The sequence below is a fragment of the Poecilia reticulata genome, linkage group LG10, assembly GCF_000633615.1.
Source record: "Poecilia reticulata strain Guanapo linkage group LG10, Guppy_female_1.0+MT, whole genome shotgun sequence".
Classification (NCBI taxonomy): domain Eukaryota; kingdom Metazoa; phylum Chordata; class Actinopteri; order Cyprinodontiformes; family Poeciliidae; genus Poecilia; species Poecilia reticulata.
This window is the reverse complement of record NC_024340.1, coordinates 10,559,236-10,586,818: the sequence shown is the minus strand read 5'-3', so window position 1 is coordinate 10,586,818 and position 27,583 is coordinate 10,559,236. Positions and strand designations below refer to the sequence as shown.

At 39.9% G+C, this 27,583-nt stretch overlaps 5 protein-coding genes across 6 annotated transcripts; all 5 read right to left on the bottom strand.

Moving 5' to 3' along the window:
• Positions 1-702: 702 nt before the first annotated feature.
• On the bottom strand, positions 703-3,777 carry LOC103471102 (gap junction alpha-3 protein-like). The gene is made up of 2 exons (XM_008419909.1): positions 3,361-3,777; positions 703-2,696 (listed from the first exon to the last, which is right to left on the bottom strand). The coding sequence occupies exon 2, from the start codon at positions 2,679-2,681 to the stop codon at positions 1,596-1,598; it is 1,086 nt and encodes a 361-aa protein (XP_008418131.1). The 5' UTR covers positions 2,682-2,696; positions 3,361-3,777; the 3' UTR covers positions 703-1,595.
• A 219-nt stretch (positions 3,778-3,996) lies between these two features.
• Positions 3,997-7,711, bottom strand: LOC103471100 (gap junction beta-1 protein-like). Of its 2 annotated transcripts, none has more exons than XM_008419906.2 (2): positions 7,584-7,711; positions 3,997-6,824 (listed from the first exon to the last, which is right to left on the bottom strand). In XM_008419906.2, exon 2 carries the CDS (start codon positions 6,808-6,810, stop codon positions 5,983-5,985), a length of 828 nt encoding a protein of 275 aa, XP_008418128.1. In that variant the 5' UTR covers positions 6,811-6,824; positions 7,584-7,711; the 3' UTR covers positions 3,997-5,982. The 2 variants fall into 2 exon arrangements, with proteins under 2 accessions (XP_008418128.1, XP_008418127.1); XM_008419905.2 differs by lacking the exon at positions 7,584-7,711 and adding an exon at positions 7,043-7,496.
• Positions 7,712-8,546: 835 nt separating this feature from the next.
• LOC103471099 (uncharacterized) lies at positions 8,547-15,550 on the bottom strand. The gene is made up of 8 exons (XM_008419904.2): positions 14,889-15,550; positions 13,754-13,886; positions 12,603-13,641; positions 12,343-12,473; positions 12,070-12,218; positions 11,686-11,840; positions 9,830-9,915; positions 8,547-9,738 (listed from the first exon to the last, which is right to left on the bottom strand). Exons 1-8 carry the CDS (start codon positions 15,027-15,029, stop codon positions 9,656-9,658), a joined length of 1,917 nt encoding a protein of 638 aa, XP_008418126.1. The 5' UTR covers positions 15,030-15,550; the 3' UTR covers positions 8,547-9,655.
• A 2,634-nt stretch (positions 15,551-18,184) lies between these two features.
• On the bottom strand, positions 18,185-21,551 carry LOC103471098 (leucine-rich repeat-containing protein 32-like). Its single transcript, XM_008419903.2, has 2 exons — positions 21,462-21,551; positions 18,185-21,358 (listed from the first exon to the last, which is right to left on the bottom strand). Exons 1-2 carry the CDS (start codon positions 21,549-21,551, stop codon positions 19,490-19,492), a joined length of 1,959 nt encoding a protein of 652 aa, XP_008418125.1. The 3' UTR covers positions 18,185-19,489.
• Positions 21,552-21,865: 314 nt separating this feature from the next.
• Positions 21,866-27,518, bottom strand: LOC103471097 (tumor necrosis factor ligand superfamily member 13B-like). Its single transcript, XM_008419902.2, has 6 exons — positions 27,152-27,518; positions 26,939-27,026; positions 25,700-25,756; positions 25,502-25,614; positions 25,267-25,411; positions 21,866-23,012 (listed from the first exon to the last, which is right to left on the bottom strand). The coding sequence occupies exons 1-6, from the start codon at positions 27,335-27,337 to the stop codon at positions 22,897-22,899; spliced, it is 705 nt and encodes a 234-aa protein (XP_008418124.1). The 5' UTR covers positions 27,338-27,518; the 3' UTR covers positions 21,866-22,896.
• Between the last annotated feature and the right edge of the window lie 65 nt (positions 27,519-27,583).

The window sequence follows — 27,583 nt, the reverse complement described above, 5'->3', positions numbered from 1 at the left end:
TTTTTTTTTATGACAGACGAGTAAAACTTGCAACAAAAATGTAAGGTAGAACGAAAATGACCCATTTTTGATTGCATACTTTACAATCAAAAATCTGAAGTGATAGAGACGAATCTAATGTTCTTCAGGTTCTTTGCGAAAAAGCTCAGGCTCAGATTGAATTGAGAGTGTTCAGTAACAGAAAATTTCAAGAATTACCTCAGATTCTTTATTAAGCTTAGACCTAGGTCATGTCAACACATAGTTTCTTGATCTGTAATTTGTAGATCTGCAGTTTGTTCACTCATCTGTTCCATTGAATCCTTCATAGAACAAGATTAAATTACGCAGAGGGGAAGTATCGGTTCGTAGTGAAGGTCGTCTGGGCAGTTGATGGCCTGCATTAGAAAGAGAAGCTCAAGTTCAGCGTATAAAAAATAACTTCTGTGTATAAGTTGTGCCCTAACCGAGTTTTCTATTGCCTTCATGAGCAGCCAGGGGTGAGTTAATATTGTAATAAAATGCAATGAATTTTGTGGCTGTAATCTAATGGAATGTTAAAAAGTTTATTTAATTTTTTTTGCGAGGCACTGTAAAAGTCAGGATGAGCAATCATGAGGTAATGTAAAGTACACAAAATAACAGCTGCCACGGTCATTTTCCAATGTAATCACTTCCCCTTTTTCTCAATTCGGAGCTGGAACACAAACGAACCGCCGGCGGTGCAAATTTAAGACAGGTTTATTTTGAGCAGTTAAACAAACACAGTCGTCACCAAGTGCTTTACAGGAAACAAACACAAATACACATACAAACAAGAATCGACCCCACCACCCCCACAAAAAAATAAAAAATAAATGTGTTCACAATTATCTACTTCATGGCTGTCAAAATAAAATACAAAAACAAAAGAGACAGCACAAATCTGGGAACTCATGACACCAGTCCAACTTCTTCTGGAATCAGAGACAGCCAATCCGCCCGTTCAATGAGCTGTCACGTATTGCACAATTCTTCGCTTCAAGTCAGAGCAAGTGAACTTGATTGTGACCTCAAAACAGGCAAAGGAAGCTAAACTTAACTCTTCACCCTATCTTATTTCATTCACTGAAGTCAAGCCAGAGCCCAAACACATTCCTGCTCTGAAGTCTGAGAACTTTCTGAACTTCAAGGAAAGAAAGAAACAAAAAACAAAATTAAACCTGATGAAACCATGTAATTTAATGCAGAAAGAGTCATACCATGTAACCCAACTCAATAATCTCCAATACAAATCAATTTTTCATCATAATGCATTTGTGTAATTTGTGTCCCACAAACAAATGTGATTTGGGATGAGAAAAAAACAAAACAAAAAAAAAACTATTAAGTTTCACAAAATATGAATTTAATGGCAGCAAAGCAGAAAGCTGATCTGAAAAAGATAACCCACGTGTGTTGAGTGTAGAAATACACTCGACTCTACTCTTAAATGTACCCCACGCCCAAAGTTGGAATGAGTCAAACCTGAGTCGTCTTGTGTGAGAGGGTGAGTTCAGCGTATACAGCAGCTTTCCTGACAATGTAAGTTTCCCCTCACAACTGTTTTAAGACCCTTCCAAGAAACATATGGTTCCTCATATCTTCAGGTCTTCTATTCTAGTCCGGCTGCTGCTGTGCTTGCCGCCATGACTGGACCTAGTTTGCGTAGGAGACCCGGGGGCTGATACTGATCCTTTTTTTCCCTTCGCGTCACATTCCTCTGGTTTGCTGCTGCTCCTCTCCACCGCCAAATTGTCCTTATTCTGCTTGTAGGCAGCCTTGCTGTGGTAAGGGTGGAAGGACGAGTCTGTTCCCTCAGACAGGGGGGTGAGGTTGTAGCTTGGTACCGGAGGGTAAGATGGCTGGACTTGGCTGTGCTCTCGGAAGTAGTCGTCGTAGCTTGGTACCAGAGGCACAGGAGTCTCCCTGTGGCCCTTGGAAATGCTCCGCAGGTTCTGTTGACCCCTCCTGAAGGTGATGCCCTGGCGGCACTTGGTGAACCCCAGGTGGTAGATCTCTATGAGGTTCAGCAACAACGAAACACTGGCCACCCCAAGCATGAAGATGATGAAGATGGTTTTCTCTGTAGGACGGGATATGTAGCAGTTGACCACATTAGGACAAGGTGGTCTGTCGCACGTATACATGGGTTTCAGCTCAAAACCGTACAAGAGGTACTGGGCTACGATGAAGCCCACCTCAAACAGTGTCTTGAAGATCACGTTGAAGACGTATGTGCGCAAGAGCTCCCCCTGAATCCGCACCCGTCCTTTCTCGTCCCTTACGAGAGTTTTCTTGTGATGAGCATCCACAAAGGGAGCTTGTTTGTCGACTTGCTGTTGCTTCTCTTTGTCTTTCTCCTTCTGCTTTTCCTCCATCCGCACCAGATGTAGAATGTGTCCCAGGTAGATGAGGGTGGGCGTCGACACGAAGATGATCTGCAGCACCCAGAAGCGGACGTGGGAGATGGGGAAGGTGATGTCGTAGCACACGTTCTCGCAACCGGGCTGCTTGGTGTCGCAGGTGAACCCCGACTGCTCGTCCCCCCACACCTTCTCGGTGGCGGCGCTGAGGATGAGGATGCGGAAGATGAACAGGACAGTGAGCCAGACCTTTCCGATCACAGTAGAGTGCTCCTGGGCTTTTTCCAGAAGCTTCCCCAGCAGGTTCCAGTCTCCCATGGCTGTGACAGGTCACTAAGATAGAAATGAAGAGTTTAGAGTATGTTTTCCTTGTCTTAAATGGACAAGGAGTTACAGGAAACTCAAAACAGACAGGCAAGTCCCTGACGAGCTGAGCAACGAGTGGCCTCATCCATGTGGATATAGACAAGATTATATTTACTTTAGGAGAGTATATATTTGGTGGGTGCAGACAGGAGCAAGGCAGTTTTCGGGCATGATTCTGCATGTCCTGGCCTTCATGGCCCAAGCAATGGCAACATGATCCCCTTAAGAAGGTGAAATCAAACACTGGCCATGTGTTGGAGGTCCAAACCGGAGACATTTGAGTGATGCTGCTACTGTCGGCTTCTGATAAAAGCTGTGCTATAAATGTTTCCCATCTCAGATAGATTTAATGTTCAGCAGAATGATGCTTCTGTGAACTGAACTGATGTTTTGGGAGCCACTGCGAAGACAGCTCTTAAATACTTTAACAATTACAGGTAAAGCAGTTTGTTAAAAACAAAAATGAATATCAGTCCTGCTTACTTCAAGGTAACAAAACAGAAGCTCAAATAATTGATGCCGATTAAAGGCTAGAAAGAGCTCGTCTTAAAATGACTGAAAAACTGGTCATAAATCTAAGCTGTTGACTGTAAACATAAAAGGTCACAAACACTCGAATGATACAACTCACATTTACTGGTGAAAACCACTTTGTGAACTCAAAACATCTCATGGAGTGAAGCTTTTCACGTCCTGAAGGGTCCATGGAGCCGTCATGTTCTGCAGACAGGCCTCGGTGTGGCGCCTGATCCGAGGGCCCTCAAGCAATGCCCTTGAATGGACAGGAAAAGCGAAGTCCGTCTAGCGATACGCTTCGTTCCACACTGAAAAAATCCATCCGACTCAGTCGTCCATCTTCAAAGCCTGCTAACAGAAATCAGGACCCAGGCTGCGGCCCAGGGGTCTTCCATGGACACCTAGCGCATTGGAAACCCTCTTAACCATGTCCAGCTCGCTCTTCCACATCACCCCCTCCCTTCTGAGGTTAAATTTGGCACAGTGGGCTCTCTCTAATGTAAACTTCTGAAGACCTTCTTTCTCAGCTGTTGCACTGAGTGACAGGGAAGCGAGCCAATGATGTTTGTCCGTTATGCCTGTCTAGCCAAAAGAGCTCCTGGGGACTAAATATAGCACAGGGGCCTATCTCCTATCACAGAGGGTGGGTGGGGGACATGGCTGGGAGATGAGCAGCCTGTGGTATCCTTGTGTTGCAGCCTGAGGGAAAAAAGCCAGCTATTGGTTGTAAAATGACATGACAACAAGTCAATTGATCAGGTAGTTTGTTTCTTTATTACACAGTGCGTAATAACCCAACATACTGCATGTAGGGTTTTTGCCTGGGTGTGAACCGGTGCATTTATGCATTCGAGAGCATAAAAATGTGTTGAGTCAACAACAACAACGTGAAAACAATGATGGTGTCTTTTGACATGAAATTTTCAGACCTCGACTGATGCAAAGTAAGCAATATACAGATGCACGTTCTAAACAGGATCAGTTGAAAAGCTGGTCAACGTCAAACATTTATTAGAGTCAAGAAGAAAGCAACACCCACCTCAGTAAATGCAAAATTTGATTTTCATTTTATTTCCAAGTATTTTATACCATTAGTATAACTAAACTTTGACGTTTTCAGTTTGTTTGGTCATAAGAGAAAATAAAAGAAATTGTAATTTTTACTCAGAAGTCAAAATTTCCAGTTCAAATGTTGAATATTTAACAGAGCAGAACTTCTTCAACTTAACCTACTAGTTGAAGTTAGATGATGTTTGCACACCAACTCAAAATTCAAAGTGTCTGATTTCTTATAAATCCTAACAGGAAAAATAAAAACTGCTTAACTGCCTTTCTGGCAGATTGTTTCTCATTGAATGTTTCATACAAAGTATTGGACAACCTTTCCTGAGGATGTTTCAAAACACAAAATGCAGAAAGACTGTTAGCTCCTATTGCTAACAGCAGTTAGCCTGGTTGCTGCACTTTATTGAGCAGATCCCATTAGTTTATGACCTGCAAGGTTTCAAGAGGTTTGTGATTAAGCAAAAAAATCATTACTATTGTATTTATTAACCCTATATCACAGATTGTTTATTTTACCTCATAAATAATTAATACCAACACACTAAGCCGGCTGCAAATAAGGAGTTTTCTTAGATGAATATTTACAGTACAGCAGCATAACAACTAAGGGTGACCCGGCGGGGGGCGGGGGGACCCCCAAAAGATTAAAAGTAATGTTCTAATTTTTCTTTTGAATAAATCCTGTGTTTAAAAGCATTTGGTCAAAATATGGTTTATTTATGACATGTTAATTTTACAGGCCATTTTCTAGCTTTTTATATAATAGTTTTTTTGTTACATGAGTCTGACCGAGTCTACACCCCACCTGAATTTATAGCAATAATTTGTTTTTATTTTAACACAATCTAAGGTATGCAGCCGCTTCTACACAAAGTTAGACATTTTCATTGAGAGTAAACAGCCTTGTCTCCGAACACTTGCACCAGATTAGAGAAAGGCACCAATAAATATTACATATAAAAGCATATTTCCTCATCTGGCTTATGATTGCTCTAGTGATGTTCATCCTTATTTAGGACTATTTGGTTGTAGTTTTGTAACCTTAAAAGTGTCAACAACAAAAAATTGTAAAATATCACAGAAGCTGCTGTACCATACCCTTGTGTGCAAACTGATCGAGGACTGGCTTCCAAAGTGATACATTTACAATGTAAATGTTCCACAGCACCTACTTTTTTATCATATTTTTGTGTTCTGGAAGAAGTCCCTCTATTTCACAGCTCATATATACGACTATGCTGGCAGTAAACTGGAAGCTTTGAGAGCCTGGACCAACTGCACCTGCAAGAGCCCATCAAATGCATCCTGCTTGTAGTGCTCCGTCATGCAACAAATATGCAGCCGTGAACGAAACAAATTCTTATGGTTTTCTTAAATCAGCCAGGTTTCCCACAGTGTCGACTCGTGTGGGAACGAGTGCGAGACGCCGAGCGCCACAACCTAATGCATTGTTATGTCAGATTTGTAAGAAATCATTACTACGTCTTCATATGCTGCCGATGATTTAGGCAAGAAAAAACATCACAATTAAGTGAATATAAAAAGAAAACAAGTAAATGATTTTATTATGCATTTATATAAATAAACAGTAAAATAAACAAATATACAGTTAAGGTGTCGTTAATGCAGAGAATACCATATCACAGGCATGATTTATTAGTTTAACGAAGCTTCAGAAGGCAGAACACCTCTCGCCCTTTTCGGTCGGGCTCTTTTTGGTCACAGTTAGCTTCGACTTGAGCGAATGATCTGCTATCAGCTGATTGATTTCATTTTGTCTGTATGAAGACAACCTTTGAGTTATCCAAGCTGCTTTGGCCTCGTCCTCGGGGCAATTCATGCACCGTTTGCAGGCCCTCGCGATGAGGTAAACCACCTCGGCCAGGTTGAGCAGCACGCACACCCCGGACACGGTCAGCATGAACACTGTGAATATCGTCTTTTCTGTTGGTCTGGAGACGAAGCAGTCCACCGTGTTGGGGCAAGGGTACGAGTCACATTTCACCAGACGCACCATTTTAAAGTCAGGATAGATCAAGTAGAAGACGTAGAGGAACGCCACCTCAAAGATGAGTCTGAAGACGATGCTGATCATGTATGTCCACCAAAGAGCTCCTGTGATCTCAAACTTCTGGTTCTTGATGTGCTCCAGCTCCTTGGGGCTGCCGCGGCCCGACCTTTTCAGGGCCTTCTTGTTGACATGTCGCCTGTGGGCCACATGCATGGCCACCAGCAGCGCCGGGGTGGACACCAGGATGAGCTGGAGAGCCCACAGCCGGATGTGCGAGATTGGGAAGAACTGGTCGTAGCAGACGCTGTTGCAGCCGGGCTGCTGGGTGTTGCAGGTGAAGCCGGACTTTTCATCGCCCCAAACGCTCTCGGCGGCAACCACCAGCACCAGGATGCGGAAGATGAAGATGACGGAGAGCCAAATGCGTCCGATGCCGGTGGAATGCCTGTTTACACCGCTGATCACGGCATAAAAGGTTCCCCAGTTCATCTTCGACTCCAGGTCTGCAGAAAGGTCAAGGTAGAGTACATCTCTAGTTATTTAATTACACTGCAATTAAAAGGAATGCATTCAATTTTTTAAAAGCCCCTCAAGAAAAATAAAACAACATAAGACTTTCCATCACACTGCCAGTAGTTGGTCTCCTAACCACCCTCCATCACCGACTATCTTGATTAAATCAAAGCAAACTGTTGAAAGAATCTAGTATTCAGAGCCTTACCAGGCTCATCCGGCTGTGCAAGCGGCGTAAGCAGCACCGGGGCCAAAGATCACCATCCTGAGGCTAGACAGGAACATCAAGCTGGACTCGTCGGACACAGGCTGACAAGAAATGCCAAAGTAGCCCTGCCGGCTCTATAAAAGCAGGGGCGATGGCCTAACACAAAGCACCATCACAAGACGCAAGAAATCGAAGCCAATTGCAAAACTTTTGCCGAGTCACGTGGCTTGCTGATCCCATATTAATACTGTACTCCAAAACTGGCCAACCACCCATTCACAGACAGACCGACCGACAGAAGGACAGCTGTAATTCCTTCAAGGAGCCAGAAAACCATTGTCCTAAGGCAAAAATACCACAAAAAATACAATAATTTCCTTTCAAACAATACAAAGAATATGCCACACAAATACTTATCCTGAATTATCTGTTAGGATAATTTCTAGTTGGATGTTAGGAGCACATCAGCTACATCGAATCACATCTCCATTCTCAATTGATGTTAGTCTATACAAAATTAAAACCAGAGTGTGTATTTTACCTTCAGCTGTGGTGGTACACAAAAATGTGTACAAAACGAGAAGAAAATGAATAAAATATTTTGTTTTACAGCAAGCCAAAAGGCTGGAATGAAAACACCGTGCGTTAGGAAAATGCAAATCATCCCTCCGCCACTAGCCGCTGCCCTGCACCGTAGCAGTCATATGCTCTTATATAAACTATTTACATACAATGGTGGCCTTTATCAGGCTGCAACAAGACTCTTTAGAATTCAGATCAAACGCCTCGATTTCCGCCCACCCCGGGGCAAAAGAAGGAATCTGTGTGGACACAAAAGGCCTCAGCTTCGCCACATTATTTATTGTGCTTGGCGGTTCAGTGACGTGAAGGAAGCTTTTGACCTGGGCCACCGCTGCGGAGAGTCAGGTTGGCAGTTTACAAAAAGCATGACTGTTCAGATAATCTATGGATAAATAACGTGATGATCCTCTCAACTGTTCCAGCACATTCCTTTTAATGCGTTACACAGTTCAGTGCCGTTCCTGAATTGTTTTCAAAACATCCTGGCAGAAACCCTGGCCAGACTCTTAGCCCACTTTTGTTAAATTATAACAAATTATCAGTAATTTACAACAGCACAGTTTGTGCAGTCTATGAAAGAGTCTCTGCTGCACACGAATTGAAAGCGAAACGAGATGAATCACTCGTTGCTCGGGCTCTTAAACCCACCCAGAAACTTTTATGGCTCCACGAAGCGATTCCTTACAGTTGGTCAAGAAAAAAAACAAAAAAAAAAGATTCAGAGGAACAAACTGAACTCCAGCGGAAAACAATGCCTGTTTGTCAACTCGCATACATCCAAATAATCTACAGCAGGACACTGTGCCATTTCTGCGTCACTTCTGACAGGGCAAGTGGGAGGGTTTGCGTGGAGAAGCCGATTCTTTGAATGAACTCGGAAAAACTCATTTGCATTCAAATGACGGGAGACGAGCACAAACTGTGCCAATGATGGTAACTTTATTTCAAAAGCAGGAACACACATGGAAATCGACATGCAATTGGACATAAAGCCAATGTGGCTTTTTGATCTTAAGCAGGGAACTTTGAAATGAATTTAAGAAATAAAATAAATCTGATGTACAGACACGTCAAGTAGAATTTTATAATACAGAGAATCCAGGTGCACCATCAGTTCAGACACGATCCAGGGGGACTTTTTTAGTTTTGCTTAATTATGCACCTTATGTCCCTCCTTCAGCCTAAATATCACGTATGCTTTTTTTTTTTTTAACACTAAATCTCAGTCTGTGAGAATATGAGTTACAAACATTAAAAACTTTCAGCAAAAAGAATAGAACAAGATGCTGAGGGAAGAAATCAGGTCCGTTATGTAGGTCAGCGTTTCTCTGTGGAGGCACCAATACAATACAGTACTGCTGGACTGGCTTTTAATGGCACATGGACACAATCCTAAAGCAAAAACTATTAGCACATTTAAGTACAAACCTATCAATTGTAATGTAGTGAACCAATTTATGCCATTTTCTAAAGAATTCTGAAGTTGGAACTTCATAAAGGTCCAGTTCCAAGTCTGAAACCCAGCTGGATTTGCTGGTCGATTTGTTTATTGAGGAGGCTAATTGACAGTAGCAAGTAGATTTTCACACTTCAACAATGTGTTCACTAAAATTCGTTGTAAACAAAAAAAATTGTAAATAAAAATAAAATACTCAATTTAAAGGCAAACTTGCAAAGAATGTAGTTCTGCACCAAGTCCAGTCAAAAAAAAAAAGTGAAGTTTCTACTCAGGATTTAATTATTTAAAATAAAAATATATATTAATTCAATCACTGCAGTTTGTATAAAAATTACACACATAGTGAACACTCGCTTTCGGAAGGCGATGCACAGATCAAACACTGAACCCCGAGTGAGTTCTCCAAGTTAAAAGGCTTTTGAAACCCATTTTGAATCCACCGTATATATTCACACACTGCAAATCAATCAATACTTCAGAGCTACAGATTGCGTACATTAAAAGCTTCTTTTACGACATGGCAAACTTTCTCACACCAGCTTACAATCTCCTTCAGTGTCGGCTCACACGGTTTACTTTTTATTTTGAGAGTAGCATGAGATGAGATATTTTTCCCATTCAGATTCTTGTTCCTTCATTTTACGTTGAATAGCACCTGCGCACAAAAATCAAAAAAGGTGACAAAAATAAGAATCGTAAGCAATGCGAGCAACACAACTGGGAGGAGATTCACTTGCTCTACTTACTCTTTTTCAGAAGACAATTGTTCTTCACTTTGCTGTGCCTCGCATGTCCATTTTGGGCTAATCTCAAAGACAGAGATGCACCCCTCCTAAAAAACACAGACTTGCTGGTGTTTTCACGTATTTACAGTTACTTGCTTAAGTATCACTTTACAACAAGAAAATGAAACGTATTTAGTAGATTTTTTTTTATGTGACTGATCAACAGAGCAATGCGTAATTGTAAAGTAGAAGGAAAATTACAAAGTCTTTTTATATTGTAAAAGTCTGATAAGTGTTATGCATTTGTATTTAAGCCAGCGTGAATCCTTTGTAAAAATCACTTTCATGCTGTTAGTTCCAAGTCATTTAAGTGATGTCTCTACCTGCTTTGGGGAAAGAAAGAAAAAAAAAAAAAAAAAAGATAAAAAAAAGGCAAATTCTGTCCATTTTTATCAAGTTTACATAAACTCAACCTGACTGGACAGAGCAACTGTGATGTACTGACAGATTCTTAACTGGACTTGGTTCTGGGCATTAATTAGGCTTTTCTAAAATGTCGGTTCTGTGATTGAAACCACGCCACTATAAAGTGCATTTGTATGGCTTTTCTGAGATCTTCCTACGGTAATAATCAATGGTGTATGATAACACCATGGAGCAGTGTACTATGTTTGGGAATTCCTGCTTTAGTACATTGACTGTTTGCTTTTTTTTTGCTTGTGCACGAGTCAGCACATCTTATAGTGCAACACCTATACATTTATAATTTATATAAATATACCTGTTCAGTACATATTAACAATTACTTTTATTTGTTTCATTATTTTCTGATTTCCATTATTTCAGTTTTTTTACTTAAGTGAATAGATAATTTATTCACACCAACCCACTGTTTTAACTTATTTACTCATTTCTGATGTTATTTTCACTTAACTCTACGCTAACCACTACATAGAAAAACAAAATATTGGTATCATTTGCAAGTAATATAAATTTCAGTCTCTTTGAGACTGTTTTGGATGTTATTTGTTTTCACCCATTTGTGCTAATTAACCGTTTTTTTTTTTTTTTTGTTTTTTTGTTTGGTAACTTAGTGCCATGTTCAGTCCGACCACTGATGCAATACCATGTAAGTTGGGAATGATCAATCGTATAAATACTTAGTCTATAAGTATACATACTGTTTTTTTTTATTGTAGCGTTTCAAGATTTCTTTAACCAATACCAATAATGCTGGAAATGTGGATATTTTTTATGATATAGCTTTGATTTTCGAGAAAAAATTTTGTTTCTCAATTAATCATCTAATCCATCTGTAAAGATTCTCTTCTTGGAGAACTAAGATAAAGAAACAGGTCAGTAATTTGTAAACGTCCACTACCTGCTTTATTAAGGGGTATTACCATTTTCATGTTAAGGCTTTATTTAGCCAATTATACACCTTTGTGCTTTATGCACTTCTTTGTGTTGGTATAAGACATAAAAAATGCCCCAGAAAACACAAGTTTGTGTTTATAACGTGACCAAAGGAAAAATGTGAAGGACCATGAATACTTTTGAAGGCTCTGTACACAGCCACTATAAGTTCCAGATGATTTGGACTTACCTTGTAATCTAATCCACCACTTCTATCTGGCTCCCCAATTTAAAAACACCATTTTATCCCCCTAATGACAAACTTATGGCATTTAATAATCATAATCAATTTAATTTGTACCGCACTTTTCATTAGCAAAAATCTCAAAGTGCTACACAGTAGAACTAAAATCATAGATAAAATCAGCATCATAAAAATCATGTGGAGGTAGAATAGGCTTGCTTAAATAAAAAATAATTAGGGCATTTCCCTAATTAATGAGTGGTTTATCATTAAGTACCTCATAGCTCCAAGTTTGCCCTTTTCCAGGAACAGCTCAACTGTAACCGTGGGCCCCTGTGGATACAGTCTGGCATACAGCGTCCTGTCATGTATCATTGCTTTTAACCAACCCACTGCCTCCTCAGTCCAATCTGTGCCATTAATGGGCATCACCTGAAGGGGAGGAAGCAGAATAACTACCGTGAGCTGAGTGAATTTCCTTCATTATGAAGCAATAGATAAAACTGTGACTAAGTAAAGGAAATAATTAGCCTCTCTTAGTCACAGAGCTGTTGGTTAACTTTTTCCATGAATACAAGTTGCAGACATTAGTTCCAGAAAGTGATGTAGCTGGGTGAACCCCAAGAGAAAGCTGCTGGGTTTGGAGTATTGGACCACTCACATCTGCCATAGAGACCTGCAGAGCCTGAAGTGGAAGCACCGCCATTTCTGGGGAGAGCTGCTTAATATTGCAGAGTGACACACAGGAGCTGTCACCGTAGTCCAGCCTGTTCACCTCCACGTTTATGGATGATTTCTTCCCAGTCCCATCTATATCATCCAAGACAGAACAGGTTAGTCTGAAATTCCCAAGAGGCAACAGTCTGTCTGAGTGACAGTGCTACCATCTAGAGGCAAGTCTTTGTAAAACCATTTCACATTCAACTAGACTCACTGCTGCTCACTCCAGAAATCCCAGCCACCTGAGCCCTGAACCACTGCTCACTTTGCGGAGACCAGTAGACGACCTGAGCTCCGATGTCTGGGATGCAGTTCTGCTCGGCGTATAAATGACCGACTTTAAGGCTGCAAATCAAAAACAAGACACAATTACATGAGGAAGATCCAAGGTATCAAAAACGATAAGGTGAAAGTGTATTTAACATGTAAACATGACGTGGGGGTCGTGACTTATTGACTGAACAAATGACTTACTCTGTAAAAAGAGCCTCCAGTTTCCTATGGGAGTCTGCATGCTGGATGTAGAAGTGGCTGGGGCTGACAACATGAGACACCACCACTTCGGTCTCTTCAAACTTCCGGATCTCAAATTCGGGAATGTTTACAATATTAGCTGCCAGGCGACCTGGATGATCCGAGTCGTTTTTTTCGAGTCGGGGTTGCGTGTGCTGCGGGGTTTGGGGCTTTAATTCTATACTGATACTAGAGTTCTCCACCTGAGCAAGTGCTTGTTGCCATTTCTCAGTATCCAAAACAGTGCTATGAACAGATTCCTCCAGCAAAACCTCTGTTAAGATGTCTCCGATGTCCCACAATTCAGTTTCTGTGGCGATGACGCAACTGTAGATCAAAGATCCGCAGGAGTGGACTCTTTTCACTTGGAAAACCGGAGCCTGGTTAACGTTTGCGTGCAACGTTTTAGGACCCCGCTCGTCTACAGAGTCGTCTGTCACAACATGTCTGAATTGATAGCCTTTTGTTTTGACGGTAGGCGACGACCGCAGGAGAGACCCTGAATTGTTTGCCTTGTATTTGCCTTTAGTCTGCTCCAAACAAGTGACCTTGAGTGAACCCTTGGTTTTAGCTTTCTCTTTGAGAAAGTGCAGCAGTTGGGAGGACGTTTGCTTTTGGTGCAGCACCTGGACGTCATCGCCGTGGCCCCAGATTACTTGAGACTTCAGGTTGCACTGTGACTTCTCTGAGAATGCATCTTGGATAGGAGGTAGTAGGATTTCTGACTTCCCCTCACTCACCACGTTGCTCTGAAGAATGGCAGCTGGGATGTGCATGGAGACATCTTTGTTTTTATCTTCAAACGTGGCCTTTTCCTTTTCCGGCTTTAAACGGGAGGAGCTTGGAGTCAGAGGAGCATTGACCAAGTCTGATGACTTGCCACCATCTTGCTGCCTTAAAGGGCGCAGGGAATTGTGGGAAACTTTAAGCTGCTGATGGGACAGAATGGCTTTGAGTGGCTGAAAGTAGTTGAAGCTCACCCTATCAAATGATTGGTAGTCTGTGAACATAGGGGAAACAAGAAAAGATTTTATTCTTCAAAGCCTGAAAGGATTCCCTTCACTTCAACCTTCAAAAGAACTGAATGATTTGATTTGATTTACTTGACTTACCAGCTTTGTGATTCTTTAACAAAGCCGACAGCTTCACAATTTCATTGCACTTTCTGTCCAGAGCCTTTATGACATCTTTGAACCAAAGGTTTGGGATAGACGAGTTGAGGACACCATGTGCATCTTCATAGGCCTGGTGGATAGGACACAGGGGTTTATCAGAGGGGGGGGGGGGGAGAAAGGCAATAGGTTTGTCTTATGAGCTGAAAAGAAGAAACATAAAAGATTTTAAAAAGTTCTGGGAATTAACTAATATTGTTAGGAAGAAAATACTGAGCACCAGTCATAAATTGTATCAAAACAAACAGACCTAAAGCAACAAAAAAAAAAGTGGAAAGCAAAGTGCCCCCATTGAACTCAGCTGCTCATAAATCTCTCCATCTTGGATCAAACTATGAAGCAAGAGTGGATTAATTTGTTTCCTGGGATCTTTTTTTTTTAGTTTAAAGGGTTCCATCACACTGTAGGAAGACCATAACTTGTCTGGGTTTGTGTATATTTTGCAGCAGAAATGGGAGATACCAGTGACATTGGCTGGCCTTTGAAGGCACAAAATAAAAATATTGCCAGATGTTAATTTTATGTTCTTAGTAACTGATCGTAAAAACATGTAGTCTAAAAAAGTTAACATTTGCCAAATTAGTTAGCTGTTCTACTTGCATTATCTGAGAAAGATCATATTTAAATACACTTTCTATTTAGATGGTTCCCCACATCTCTATAGGAGTTGGAGGCATTTTTGTACTTCTGTTTTTTCCCCCTTTCATACCAGGGTGAGGTGATACAGCAATAATTTCAATCCCAACGTTTACAGTGCAATTTGTCATGATTTTAATCACAACAATAAAAAACCCACACTGATGATTTTTCTAATTTTCCCACCTAAGAAGAATGAAAAGGTCTGCATTTTTCATCTGAAATACACCTCAACTATGAGTCATTTTTTTTTATCCTTAAGAATTTTGCTAATGAGTACCATTATCTATGTTGTATTCATTTGATTACTCTGTCCCCATTCTGACTTCAATAGTTTTTTTTAAAGCATTAACATAGCCGACAACATTAAGTAAAATTGTTTAGCTAACACCAAGGTGATTTGTGAGCGTCAGCTTTTTTTCATCCCTGTAGTTCATACCTGGTTAGTGAAGTCCCGAAGCTCTTCCTCCAGCTTATTTCGAGCCTTTTCCAGCAAGTACAGTTTGTAGGTTAACTGCGCTTTCTGGATGATTCTGGACGGTTGCGGTTCCTGGTAGACAGCAATCTGCTGAGTAGCCATGCTGACCCTGCCGCTTTTCTTCGTTATTTTCCTGCGTGTGCGCACTGCGGTTCGACGAGCTGCAAGTTTCGGCAGAACGTTCTTTCCTTGAGCAATTTGCCAAATTAGAACAAAAATATTGTTCCGAGTGTAAAAATACAACTTCCTCGTGGTGCGAACTGTTACCACGCCACTGTAGTCCCTCTGAATGTCTGCTGGTTGCCCACGCTGGTTTCTTGCTCATTTCCCTCAAGTAATCCTCCTCTCAGTTCTCAGCAGCAGCCGTTGGTTTCTGGCCGGATAACTCGGTGTTTGCCATGATGAAAAGCAGCTGCTGGTTTTCACTCTTCGTCTTGAGGAGTTTTAGTTCGACTTGAACCATGAGCAACAAGGTTCGGAGTGCTGTTGGTTTTTCTGACGAGTTTTGATGGACCGGGCTTGTGTCGAGTAATCCAGAAAGATTTTTACGAAGGCTTGTGGCTCCGGAAGGATTTGGTGACGAGCCTCGTAAGGTGGCTGTACCACGTGACTGGCTCAGAAAGCGGTTGGTTTGAATTGTTTTGACCTTGCAATTTAAAACATGACATGGCGGCGGCATGTTTCACATGCCGTCATTTAAAACATGACATATGTTTAATATAGAAACAGGGGAACCCATTGAAGTCTGCGATTATCATCATTTGTTCAAATGACCTGTTAACTCAGATAATTAGATACAGTTTTATTTATAAAATCTATTTTAAAATTAACCTGTCCAGGGTGAACCCCTCCTCTCGCCCGGTACGCTAGTTGGAGACAGGCACCAGCAACCCTCCCGACCCCACTGAGGGACAAGGGTGTAAGAAAATAGATGGATGGATGGATGGATGGATTTTAAAATTAAAGTACAGTTTTCTTTTCTGAATGTTACTGGGCCTTGAGCAACCATATGGTCCAGAGGAACGCTGTTGTTTTATATTCTGGTTATTTGTAATTCATCCTGGAAAAGACAATAGGAGAGGTGAACTGGATCTGCCTCTGTGTTAGGACTTTTCTTCTTCTATCCCTCCTTAAAAATGTTATCTGCCGAGATTGGCTAAAGCGGTGACCTCCCGAGCCACTCTCACCCCACCAGGATGCAGTGTTCCTGTCAGTTGCTCTGCAGTTGCCATACCAAGATGTAATGCAGCCTGTCAGGTTGCTCTCTGCGGTGCCCTGGATAAAGGTGGTGATAAATGGAGGACTTATCCCTTGCCTCAGCCCTCCGAGGGAGCCCTTCCTCTCTCTAGTGAGTGTTCAGCCTTATGAAGCATATCATCCCAGCCCCTCCACGCCTATATCTGAAGCTTTCTCCGCACGAGGCTTTCAACCCAGCCCGAGACACCTTCTTACTGAATCTCTGTCATGTGTGAAACGACTCCAGCGAAATGGGGAGTTGGAAGTTGATCCACCACTAACACAAAAAACATATGGCTTCACAAGGCCATATTTTTCGCGCTGATAAGATGGAGCCAATGCGTGAAAAGGGCTTAGGTCAGTGTTGCATTTATGTCTGGCATTTTGTGTATAGACTTTCTCCACTCACCTGCTTGGATTCTCTCAGAAGCGTACAAATACAAAAAATAAAAAAATTAATAAAATGTGAAGGATTTCATTAATAAAGTGTTTACTGGATAAATAAGTTGCAGATTTGTGTTGACATTTTTTCAGCAATAAGCAGTTTAGTTGGGATTCTAGGTTTCACTTGCTTGCTCTCATGTGCTACTAAAAAAGCTGCAGCATTTCTAAATGCCATGCTACTACAACCACCAAGAAGAATGAATGTAATTTACCACTTGCATTCCTTTGGTTTCACACCTAACATCCACTCCGTATTGTGTTCTCGGAGTCCTCTTTGCTCAAACTTGTCAAGCTGCTACTTGATCTAGAAAACTTGTGGGGTGGGGCTGTTATGTGGCTCAAGACCTGAGTGATAAGCACTCTGGCTATTCTGATGCTCCTGCTGGAGTCAGTGACTCAGCACTAGAGGTGGATAAAATTCAAAGGACACAAAAAAAGAAAGCGTTATATTGCTGATTTACACCATTTGGAAGGACAGTGTTAGCAGGGGGAGAGGTGAAGACAAAATGTTCTGCAACACTGCTAAACTCCATTGTTTATGCTTCTGTAGTATATAATTAAAGTTGAATAATGGGCTCTTAGTTGAGTAAATATGATACGGTTCAAGTGACAATGACAAATTCCGGTAACACCCAAGTGATTCACATAAGTCGACACACCCCTGTTAAAATGGCAGGTTTTGAATGATGGAAAAAAAAAATAAGACCACAATAAATAATTTATCTTAAATTATTGATTAAAGCTCTGTTAATCTGACACAAATCCTGCACTATTAAAGTGAAAAGAAAAAGCCTTTTCTTTGGAGAAAGACCCAAAGAAAATAAGTTGCTTAAGATTACTGACATAATTACTTTGTTTAAGCACCTTTTGGTTTACTTCTAGTATGAAATTTTCTTTCAAAGGGCTCTGCCAGGCCAGCATGCCAGATCTTGACTTAGCAAAATTTGCCTTCTCTGGAAACTAATAACGTTTTCCAGTTCCAGCGAGGTCTGTCCAGATTACCACAAAGATTTATTTATGGTCAGTTTAGTACTGGACTCTACTTCGTTCTAAAGCTTAATTTTTTTCACAGAAGGAACCATTCTTCTGTTCACTTGGATGTATATTTAAAATCAATGTGATGATGGACAATAAAGTTCCTCTTCATGTTGTTGAGCTTAATCTGATGGATATTTGACAATGTTCATCTTTCTTGACATAAAAAAATAAATAAATAATGTTTCACATAATCCAAGAACATGAAACTGTGCCCATCAGGTTTCAGAACAGGTTTTCTTTTGAGGAGGTTCTTCTTTCCTGGTTGATGCCTTTAAACTATGATTCTTCTGATTCTTTGCAACCTCTTTCAAAGCTTTAAAGACTCAGCCAAGAAAAAGTCAGGGAATGCCACTAGCACAGCTGAATTTTATTTATGCTAATTCAATTCTTTAAAAATAATATGTGTGAACACAAGATGAATGAATGCTATAAATCCATTAAATGGTGCTTCAGCGTGTGCAAAGTTATGCAAGCAGGTCTTTACATTTTCCAAGTTAGCAGAATTCCTTTATTCTTGTTTTGGCTTAACTGTACAGGACATGTCATATAATAGGTGGAAACAACTTTTTAAAGTAATTTATTATGTTGCATTTCTTTTAGTGCACAAAAGCTTTGCGTTTTAACACAACTGTTCTTTTTTTTTTTACGCTACCGTATTTTATGGTTTACAGGAAGAACATCTGCTGGACTAAAAAAAACAAAAACAACTAAATAGAAGCTGAAATTCACAGAAAGGGAAACTGATCCACATCCAACTTCGTATGATTTATCTGTAGGTATTAAACCAGAAGATTCAGACTCTTAAATAAAGACTGCCAACATATTGTGGTAATTATTAAGTACAGCATATTTATTAAGTGCAGCAAGACTGATGCAGAATGACATCTTCCAGGGTTAAATCTACGTCAGTTACAAAACTCAGATTGATGTTTGATGTTTGAAGGGAACCGTATATCATTTTCGCAAGGGTTCATGCTGAAAGTGTTACTGTAATTTTCCTTTTGATGATTCTTGCTTGGATTTCTCCATTCTTTATTCTGGGAATCTTGTGAAAGGCTTCATATCCAAAGTATTTCAGCTCAAGCTGCAGTTTGATATGCTAACAAATGTTTCACAAAGTTCGGGCAGCGGATCTGTCCCTCTGTAGTCAACACATATTGGGAGCCTTGGTGTCGATTCAAAGCACAACTTTTGCACTGAGTTGGTGATGTGAAGTGACATGTTTTGTAAAGATGTGCAGAAAGCTTCACATGTGCCAATTTATACAGGAAATTTTGCTTCCTTTAGTTCAAAAGAAGACAATTGTTTTCGCAGACACTTTTCGGAGTCAAGCAAAGTGAAACTCCCAGGAGTTATCAGGAAAGCTGATCTGTTGTCCAGTTTGCCTTTGAGTGTTGATTGCCGACTTTAAACGTAAAGTTCTGGCCAGAGGTTAAACATGCACTCATCAAAGACATTACTGTCATTTTAAACTTTGATTAAAACTAAAAATCATACCTACTTATAAGCAACAACAAACAATTTCAGGGATTTTTTTTTTTATAAACAACATTTGAGTGTTTTGCCCATGGCCAATCAGGATAAAAGCAACAATCAAAAAGTATTTAAAAATTGATCAGTTATTGGTTAAAGCTATACAGACTATACTTTCTGTACAAACATAGACTTTTTTTTGTTGTTGACACTATGGATTCAAGAACATCAAGGACAAATTATCTCAAACCACCCAGGTCTTGTTTTTTGAACATGATTGCAATTTTATGTTCCATCATCATTCCACGTGGTAAAAAGAGCAGCATTTAAACATTTAGCTGGAGCTTTACACAGTGCAGACTTTGTAAATATCACACCACAGAAGATCCTTGAGTGCAACAAAGCTTCCTGCTAAAAAAAATGAGCACTATTGATAATACAGTCACAAATAACAATGTTACGACCATTCTTCCAAAATGAACTCCCTGCCCATCTCTTTCAAAGGAACAGTAAAACAAAGGACTTTTTAGGTATTCTGACATCGTCAAGTTCCTCGCTTGTGTAAAGCAATCGGCCTGGCTAATGTCAGGCAGCTTAACCCTCATGTCAATCAAGACTGTCAACCATCTGCTGTCACAGCAGTTGAAATGGCTGCCGCTAATATACACTGTAGTCAGATTTGTGGACACAACCTCAACCAAAGAATAGTTTAGGGTCATAAAGTCATTGTTTCTCACATTGATCACTTTAAGAGGAGAGCAACCTAAGCTGCTAGGTGTTGCATTAAGTTTGTTGTTTGATATGTTGATCTCAGTCAGTGCAGGCATGCAGGGTAAAGACAGACCTGAGCTATTTATGTTTAGCCCACTGATTATCAGGGACTGCAAAGTCGTTTGCACACCTTCCAGCGCCATCTCATGTATTAGCATGTGGAGGTTTTTGGCAAGATTTAAGGAAACGAGTGAGGTCCCCTGAAAGGCGTTTGGCGGAAGTATTTTTATGTTATTTTCTCCAAGATTGAGGTGTTTAAGAGTCTTCAGCTGCCCAAACGCAGTGCAGAAATGATCAAAATCTATACGATTTTTTGACAAAGACCCACTCAACATGCCGCAAGGCTGCAATGAATTGTCTTGTAGATTCAGTGTTTCGATTTGTGCGAGCGCCTTGAGGAAGAGCAGGGGCAGACGGGTCAGGATGTTGCCATGTAAGTCGAGGTGCTTTAAGGAATGGAAAATTATCTGACGAACTTGCCTCGGATCACTATAATTTCTAACATCCCAGTTTATGTTTTGCAAACAGTTGTGGCTAAAATTGAGCGTTTCTAAAGAGTTAAGCAAGCTCAACGTCTCAAGAGGAAAAGAGGCAAAGCGGTTAAAGCTCAGGTCAATGTAAACCAACGGCATCAGCCTCCAGTTTGCATGAAAATAATTCTTTTGAATTGTCGTCTCATTTACAACGTCCTGATAAAGAGAGTTTACTTCAGTTACCATCGCAGCCTCCGAATCCAGAGCACCAAGCAAATTGTTCTGTAAATGTAGATACTTTAGTCGGTTCATTTTTGGTAGAACTGGGAAGTATAACAGCTTGTTGTGACTGAGGTCAAGAACTTCAATATTGTACAACACAGCATCCTCTGGAGTAACAAAGAACTCCACTGAATTTCTGCTGAGATTCAGATATTTCACCTGGTGCAACGTAAAATCACAGATAAATGCAAGATTGTTTCTCGCCAAGTTGAGAGATTCTAATCGGCTTAGTGGTTCAAACGTCTGCGGTGCTATTTCTGATATCAGATTATCCTCAATAATAAGACTCCTTATACTTCTGCTCTCTCCAAACAGGCTGGGTGACAGTTTTATTAAAACATTACCAGTCATCTTAAGTTGATCAAGGGAAGACTTGTTTCTCAGCAATAGCTCAGCAGCGCCATTGCTCAAGCCATTCATTGATATATCCAAGCTCTTGAGTCCGCCGAGGGATCTGAGGGCTTTGCTGTTGCTGCCAAGGCTGACGCTCAGTCGATTCCTGGACAAATTCAAATGTTCAAGCCGAGCCAGGTTTCCAAAAGCCGCCTCGGAGATAAGGTCCATCTGGTTGCCGCTCAGGTCAAGCTCCTCCAAGCACGGCAGAGCAAAGGCATGTAACTGTGTGATGAAGTTATTTGACAGGTCAAGCCTTCGGAGCCTTCCATCCAGATCCAAGGGGACAGAGGAAAGGTTCTGATTGTTCCAGGACTGACTCTTGAAATGAAATGAACGTTAATCATGGTTAAAATAAACTAGACGTCCCAAGAAAACTCAGGCCTAAATGGACTTTTTTTTAAGAATTTGCTGTTGAACCTACCTTTGAAGCATGATGAGTCCCTCCAGGTCCGTAAAAGCCATGGGTAATTGACCAAAGAAGTATGAGAATAGAGAACGTATGTCTAACCATTGTGTCTGCTCTGCTGTATTGTACCGCTGCTGTGTTCAGAGCTCACACACACCACCTCTTATATCCCATGCTTCACAAAAAAAGCAACAGAGTAAACAGCTGTGGACAATAGATACAGACAGCGTGGTTTCTATTTTTAGACAGAGGCTACCGATTATCTGTCTCTTTTTATGAAGCAAACAGATCTCCTTTAATTTAAAATATATATATGGATTTCCAACACATAGGCTCATACTTTTGGTTTTAGTTTCTTGCAAGTTAGGGAAAACAAAAAGAGCTGTAAAAAGGTTAACAATTACGACACTTGCATAGGCTGAATTATTGCCTCAATTTTTAATTGATTAAAGACATTGCAGCATTTACATTGCCTTGTGCAGCTTCATTTCAACCAAGCAAAGCCTTTACAAAGTGATATAAATTTAAACATCTGTTTGTTCCTGCCAAAGTCTGAGGAAAGCGGAAATCAGTCCTAAAATAGAGGAGAGGAACAAATAAACAGACAACGCGTTGGTGGAGCAGGAGGGACCGGCGAGGCATAAAGAGACACTTTATAAAATAGAGTGATGAAAGATCCTAGTGGGGCAAAAAAAAGAGCAGCAGCAGACAACCACACAGGGGGAAAAAGTTTTAAAATATACATTTTTAAGGATAAAGAATTCAAATTAGTTTTTTTTTTATGCTGAACATTTTATTTTTTACTTATCCAGGAGGTTTGTGTTTCTGTGGGGTATAATTATAACTTCACAAAGGTTCATTTCTTTAAGCCACATTTATTGTGCCGCAACACACAGCGAGCACAAAGGTGAGAGAGGTGAAACAAAAACTCTCTAAAACATTCCTACTGTTAAGTGTGAAGGATCTGTCATAGCCTAATGTGTTTCTTGAAATACCACGTCCTAGCAAAGCTATCTCAAATTTATGTCAACATCAACACAGAAATTGTTGATTGGACACAAATCAACAATCCCCCTTTCCTCTGAGTTGATCTGTGGGTAACTAGTGGGGTGAGCTGAGAGAAGACTCAGGATTGGGTGATTGAAAATGGTCAAAAATCCTTCTTTCTGCATACGCTCCAAGCTTGTGCGACGTTATATACAAATAATCTACAGTGAATATACAAATAATTGAAATGTTCATTTGATTTGGTTAAAAAAAAATCCTTCTTAATGTCAGTTTTATTTTCCCAACATTATAAATGTGCTCAAATTAAATGTCCAGCTTTGTATGCATATCATTTCCAGCTGTTTTCCAGTTGCTGATAGTTGTTTATCTGCATCCTTTCACACAGCTCTGTGGCAGTTTCCCCACTTCCTGCAGTAACGCCATTTATTTATGTGGACTTGTTTCAGTTTAGCTGTACGACACCAAAAAAGGTCGAGTCAGCCTCCAGAGAGATCAGAGTCGACGGTCGACAAGGGATCAGCATTTCCAGTTCCTCACCCTGAAGCAAGTGCACGGTGCCTGGAACAAAGAAACATGTGAGGTTGTCTACAAGTTCAAACTGAAATGGTTTTTTATTCTTTATACGTTTTCCCATTTTTTCAGTATTTTTTTTTAACGGACAAAATATAACTTGATGAACAACTTATCATTATTCTTGAACTAGTCTGGATAGGCTTTCAACAACTTCAAAGGGGTGGTATTGTGTATTTTCTGGGCACAGTAGCATTTTAAGTAACTCTATTACATTCAGTTATGAAAATGCTCTGTCTCTAAAAACTCCTGCTCTCTCTGAAACTCCGCCTTCAGGAAGTCATCACAACAGTGCTCCCCTATCAGCCCTTTAACAACTTTTCACCTGCCATTATCTGAGAAGTACGAGCTCAGTTCCACCAGGTGTTTGCTAATTGCTGCTGGCTAGTCTGAAGGAGCTCCGAGACAGAGCTTGGGCCACCCAGGCGTTTTGCACAGCTCAGTGGTTGCCACGGGAGACTAGAGGATTTCTCAAACATGCATAAAAGAATCAAGGCAACATTCCAAGTATATTTTTGATGAGGAAATAACATTCTAACATTATGTAAAGCTAAAAAACATCAACTTTACATAATACTGTGTGTTTAATAATTTAGGGGCTTATTGAGGCTGCTTTCTCATCAATAAAGAAATTTGTATCGTTTGGTTAGACACGTACCTAAAACCGGATAATCATACTTAAAAATGATTAAAAATGATAACGATCTACTTTATATTTTTGCTTAACATACATATTTATTACATGGTTTATTTTGAGAGTATATTGAAATTTCACAACTTGACCTCACGCTCAAGGGCGGCGTGAAAAATGGCTCTAGAACTATTTCTGAATACTTTTAAAGTTTTACCTTTAACTTCATAAATGGCTGTGATTCCTGCTATTTTATCCACGTATATCATGTTGCGGTTGGCCTGACACAAACTGAGTACAACACAGTTCAAAGAAGAGTGTATATGTATTTCGACACGCATTAAATCATTTAGCGAAAACATCTGCCCAAAAGAGTAATTGTTATGGTTCCTCACTCTTATGTGTAACTACTTAAATATGTGGGTTGGTGCTGAAAGACGAGCTGAGGTTCAGGTTTTAAAGAATAGGAACCAATTTTTTAGGTAAAAGCTTTTTTATTCTCCGGTTTGATAGCTACACCGACAGTGACAGGTCATTTTCTGTAATCATAGCACAGTCTTATCTTATCCTTCTTGCTTAGACGTCCTGCTGGTTAGAATTAAAATCAACGGTACCTAAAATCAAATTCCAAATAGTAAAACTTAAAGTAAAACAAAGTTTCTAAATCTAAAATTGTATTTGGAAATACAAACATTATTATGTCTACAAATGCTAAGAATTTATAGTTATTTCAGTCCAGTATTCAGGAATCTTTTTTCCAGGTCAAAAGGAACCTCTTAGATATCCAGCAGGAGTTTTTAATTATCCCACAACATTTTACATATTTCAACCATTATTCTTCTCCTCAGGACAAATTAGTCAACAAATGACTTTTGTCCTAACTCATGTGGGTGATCACAGCTCCACATAACCATAATTGGATAATTCCTTTAATTAGCATTGTGGGTATTTGACATAACACTTTTCAGATATCTAAAAAATTTTTTACTATTCATTTAATTTCACCTGGAATAAGACTAAAGCGACCTCCCAACTTGTTCCTTTTTCTAACTAAAATGCTGCTTGTGGTATTCAGAATAACTCTTGCAGGTGCACATTCCTTACAATTACAAGTTATGGGGTGTTTATTTTTTTTAAAAAGTACTTTCAACAACCACATTAACTTTTCATGTGGGCTATCCAAAATAACTCACGATCAGAACAACAATAAGTCAGTTTCACGTCGTAAAAGTCCTGCACATAAAATATTGATATAAAAATTGGCTTTGGAAGAAGTTAGACTTGTGATATGTTATTCTGACATTCTGGAAAGTTGGACCTGTTCTTTTCGGCGGCAGGACGGCCCTCGTTGGAGCAGCTCGGACTGTTGACCACATAAACTTTTGCCTAAAACCCATTTGTTTTCCTCAATTCTTTGAATTCCGAAAAGATTTGTGTCTTTCATGCGTATTATCTATCTTTCTCTCTCTCTCTATATATATATATATATTGATCTTTGTAAAGCACTGTGGCCTGCAAATATTGGCCTACTATAAAATATAGCAATTCTTAGTGAACCCTTGAATTTGTCTGCTCACATGTAACAAAAAGCAGCAGCTGTTTGTTACTGACCTGCGGTGTAGCACGTATTGTCATACGCTTCCTCTGTTCCATCCTGCAGGCAGCGCAAGAGCTCTGTGGGCCTCGTCTCTGCCTCAGTGGAGCTCCAGCTTTGAATGACATGACCCATAACCGTGCTTTGACTTTGAAACAAAACCTGTGAGTTAAATAGAACATTAGCTGAATACTTGGAATAAATCATATGCGATATCAACTTAGTTACGCTTCATTTGGAATGACACAATACTTGTCCAAACACCAAGTAATAACCATCTTCTTGGACAACGATCCTATTTTCCCTCTGTGAAATTGTATTTCCTCGCTGCGCAGAAACAGTCCAGGGGATCACAGTTATATTTCCTGGGGGGAAAGGCAAAACACATTTATTCAAAAATAATGGCAGAAAGGAGAAGAGCCGAGGCCAAGCACTTGAGTTTCGTTTTACCTCTTCTCTCTGGCTGTTTGTTAGTGTTAGCTCTCAACTGTAGGAATGATAACGGAGCTGGCAAGAGAGGCAGATAAAAATCATGCTTTTAATTGTATTAACTGTGAAGATATCATTTCTGATCCCACTACCAGATTACACTGTAAAACCCAGCAACACATCTCAACTCATGAATGAGATAAGTTACCATAACTTGGCTTTTCACAAAAAGTCTATAGATGTTCCATCAAAATGATAAAAAAAAAAACAAAAAAAACTTAGTTTTGAAAAAACTAACTTTTGCACATGTTTACATTTCATGACTTAAATGCGTTGTCTTGACTAATTCATTTTAAGTGTATTATAAAACTTTGGAGACAGTATCTTGCTTTCAAGTTATGGAACAAAAGTTGATTGTGCTTATAATAATTCATATATTTTAATAATTAGCAACTATAAAAATATTACTTAATTTGTTTTATATCTGAAAAAAAAACAACTGATGAGATTCAGTAAGTATGATACAATAGACAACATACATGATTACCAAGTCTGTTAAAAGATTTTTTTGTGTTCTTAAAAAATTTACAATTATTTAAAATTAAATATAAGGCAAAAAGAAAAAGCCTTTAACCATACATTTTGAAGTAAGGTAACCCAAAGTTACTCCATATTGGAAAACAGACAGTGCTTGGCTTAAAAAACAGCAACAAACATAAGTTTGCTGATTGTAAACGTTAATATTTGCTACCATAGTGTTGTACTGCACTGACACGTTTCTCATTCAGTTATTTTAAACAGTTAAGCTAAAGCAGCCGCCATCTGACTAGCTGTTAGCTAAACACTACTCATAATATTTAACCAAAGCTAATAACGTCAAAGAACCTCACCTCAAAAAAATACAAACTAACAATTTTAGTTGGCTTCACTTAATGTAGACATGATTAATTTCTACGTTAGAAAATATCTAAAGTTTTGTGAACTTGGCAAGTTGACAGACACCTTAACAGCAGGCTATATTATGTATAGCTACCTCAAATTACTCAGAGAAGTTGGGTTCTAGCTTGATTCACTCGTAAGTACTTTTGAAATCAAACAATGCGTGTCATTGTAATCATATCAAAAGTGTATGTGCATGTTGGTTAATAAACTGCTTTGAAGCAAGAGGAGTTTTCGCCTGACTACTTGGGTTTTACAGTGCAGAGCATAGCTAATAAGCACATTTGATTTTTTTTTTTTCGTTCTCGGCTCCAAACCCACCTCCGCAGCTGCTCTGTTCTCTTTTTACTCTCCTAGAAAAGCTCTCCAGAGAACTCTGAGCTCTTTGGAAAACACTTTGCTTCATGCCCTGGGAGAAAACAAAGCATTGAGAGGAAATTTATTATTGCAGCACTATCTGAACACTCGCTAATAGTATAAATCTCAGTAGTACAGTGTCCAAGATGACGCCATAATGCGTAATCATTGACATACCTCCCTTGTTTTAGACGTCTTGGCCGGTTTCCCATGGACTCCCTCAAAACGTTGCTGATTTAATTGCTGACTTACGTCCCCTCGGAGTTTCTGAAAATCTTTATCTAAAACACTGACCCTGTGCGCGAGGAAAAGGCCAAGACAAAACATGATCGCCGTTAGCGAGAATAAAGCATTATAGAGCATAGTGAGACCTGCTGACGGGATGTTCCCCCCCCCAGCTACTCAAATGGGTGAGGTCGCACATCAGTGCACGCCGGAAACCTGCAGTTTCAAAATGAGTTTCTAAATGAGGAACTGTCCTCTTGTTGCCTCTCGGAGATGGAGCTCATTTTTTTTTTTTAAACTGCTGAAACTAAAGCCAACTCCATGGCTTGTTGTGAAACTCGCAGACAACGTAAAAAGCCACATTTTAATAAAAACAAAGACCCC

Bases quoted from the DNA above. Each gene is read 5' to 3' on its own strand.
- LOC103471099 (XM_008419904.2), bottom strand. From the start codon at position 15,029: ATGGCTACTCAGCAGATTGCTGTCTACCAGGAACCGCAACCGTCCAGA. The intron at 13,887-14,888 runs GTATGAACTACA...CCTATCCACCAG, and splicing joins TTCGGGACTTCACTAACCAG to GCCTATGAAGATGCACATGG. The intron at 12,219-12,342 runs GTGAGTCTAGTT...TGGATGATATAG, and splicing joins GATTTCTGGAGTGAGCAGCA to ATGGGACTGGGAAGAAATCA.
- LOC103471098 (XM_008419903.2), bottom strand. From the start codon at position 21,551: ATGGTTAGACATACGTTCTCTATTCTCATACTTCTTTGGTCAATTACC. The intron at 21,359-21,461 runs GTAGGTTCAACA...TTTCATTTCAAG, and splicing joins GGACTCATCATGCTTCAAAG to AGTCAGTCCTGGAACAATCA.
- LOC103471102 (XM_008419909.1), bottom strand. From the start codon at position 2,681: ATGGGAGACTGGAACCTGCTGGGGAAGCTTCTGGAAAAAGCCCAGGAG.
- LOC103471097 (XM_008419902.2), bottom strand. From the start codon at position 27,337: ATGCTCTATAATGCTTTATTCTCGCTAACGGCGATCATGTTTTGTCTT. The intron at 27,027-27,151 runs GTATGTCAATGA...GTTTTCTCCCAG, and splicing joins AGACGTCTAAAACAAGGGAG to GGCATGAAGCAAAGTGTTTT. The intron at 25,412-25,501 runs GTATTGTGTCAT...TTTAACTCACAG, and splicing joins ATTACTTGGTGTTTGGACAA to GTTTTGTTTCAAAGTCAAAG.
- LOC103471100 (XM_008419906.2), bottom strand. From the start codon at position 6,810: ATGAACTGGGGAACCTTTTATGCCGTGATCAGCGGTGTAAACAGGCAT.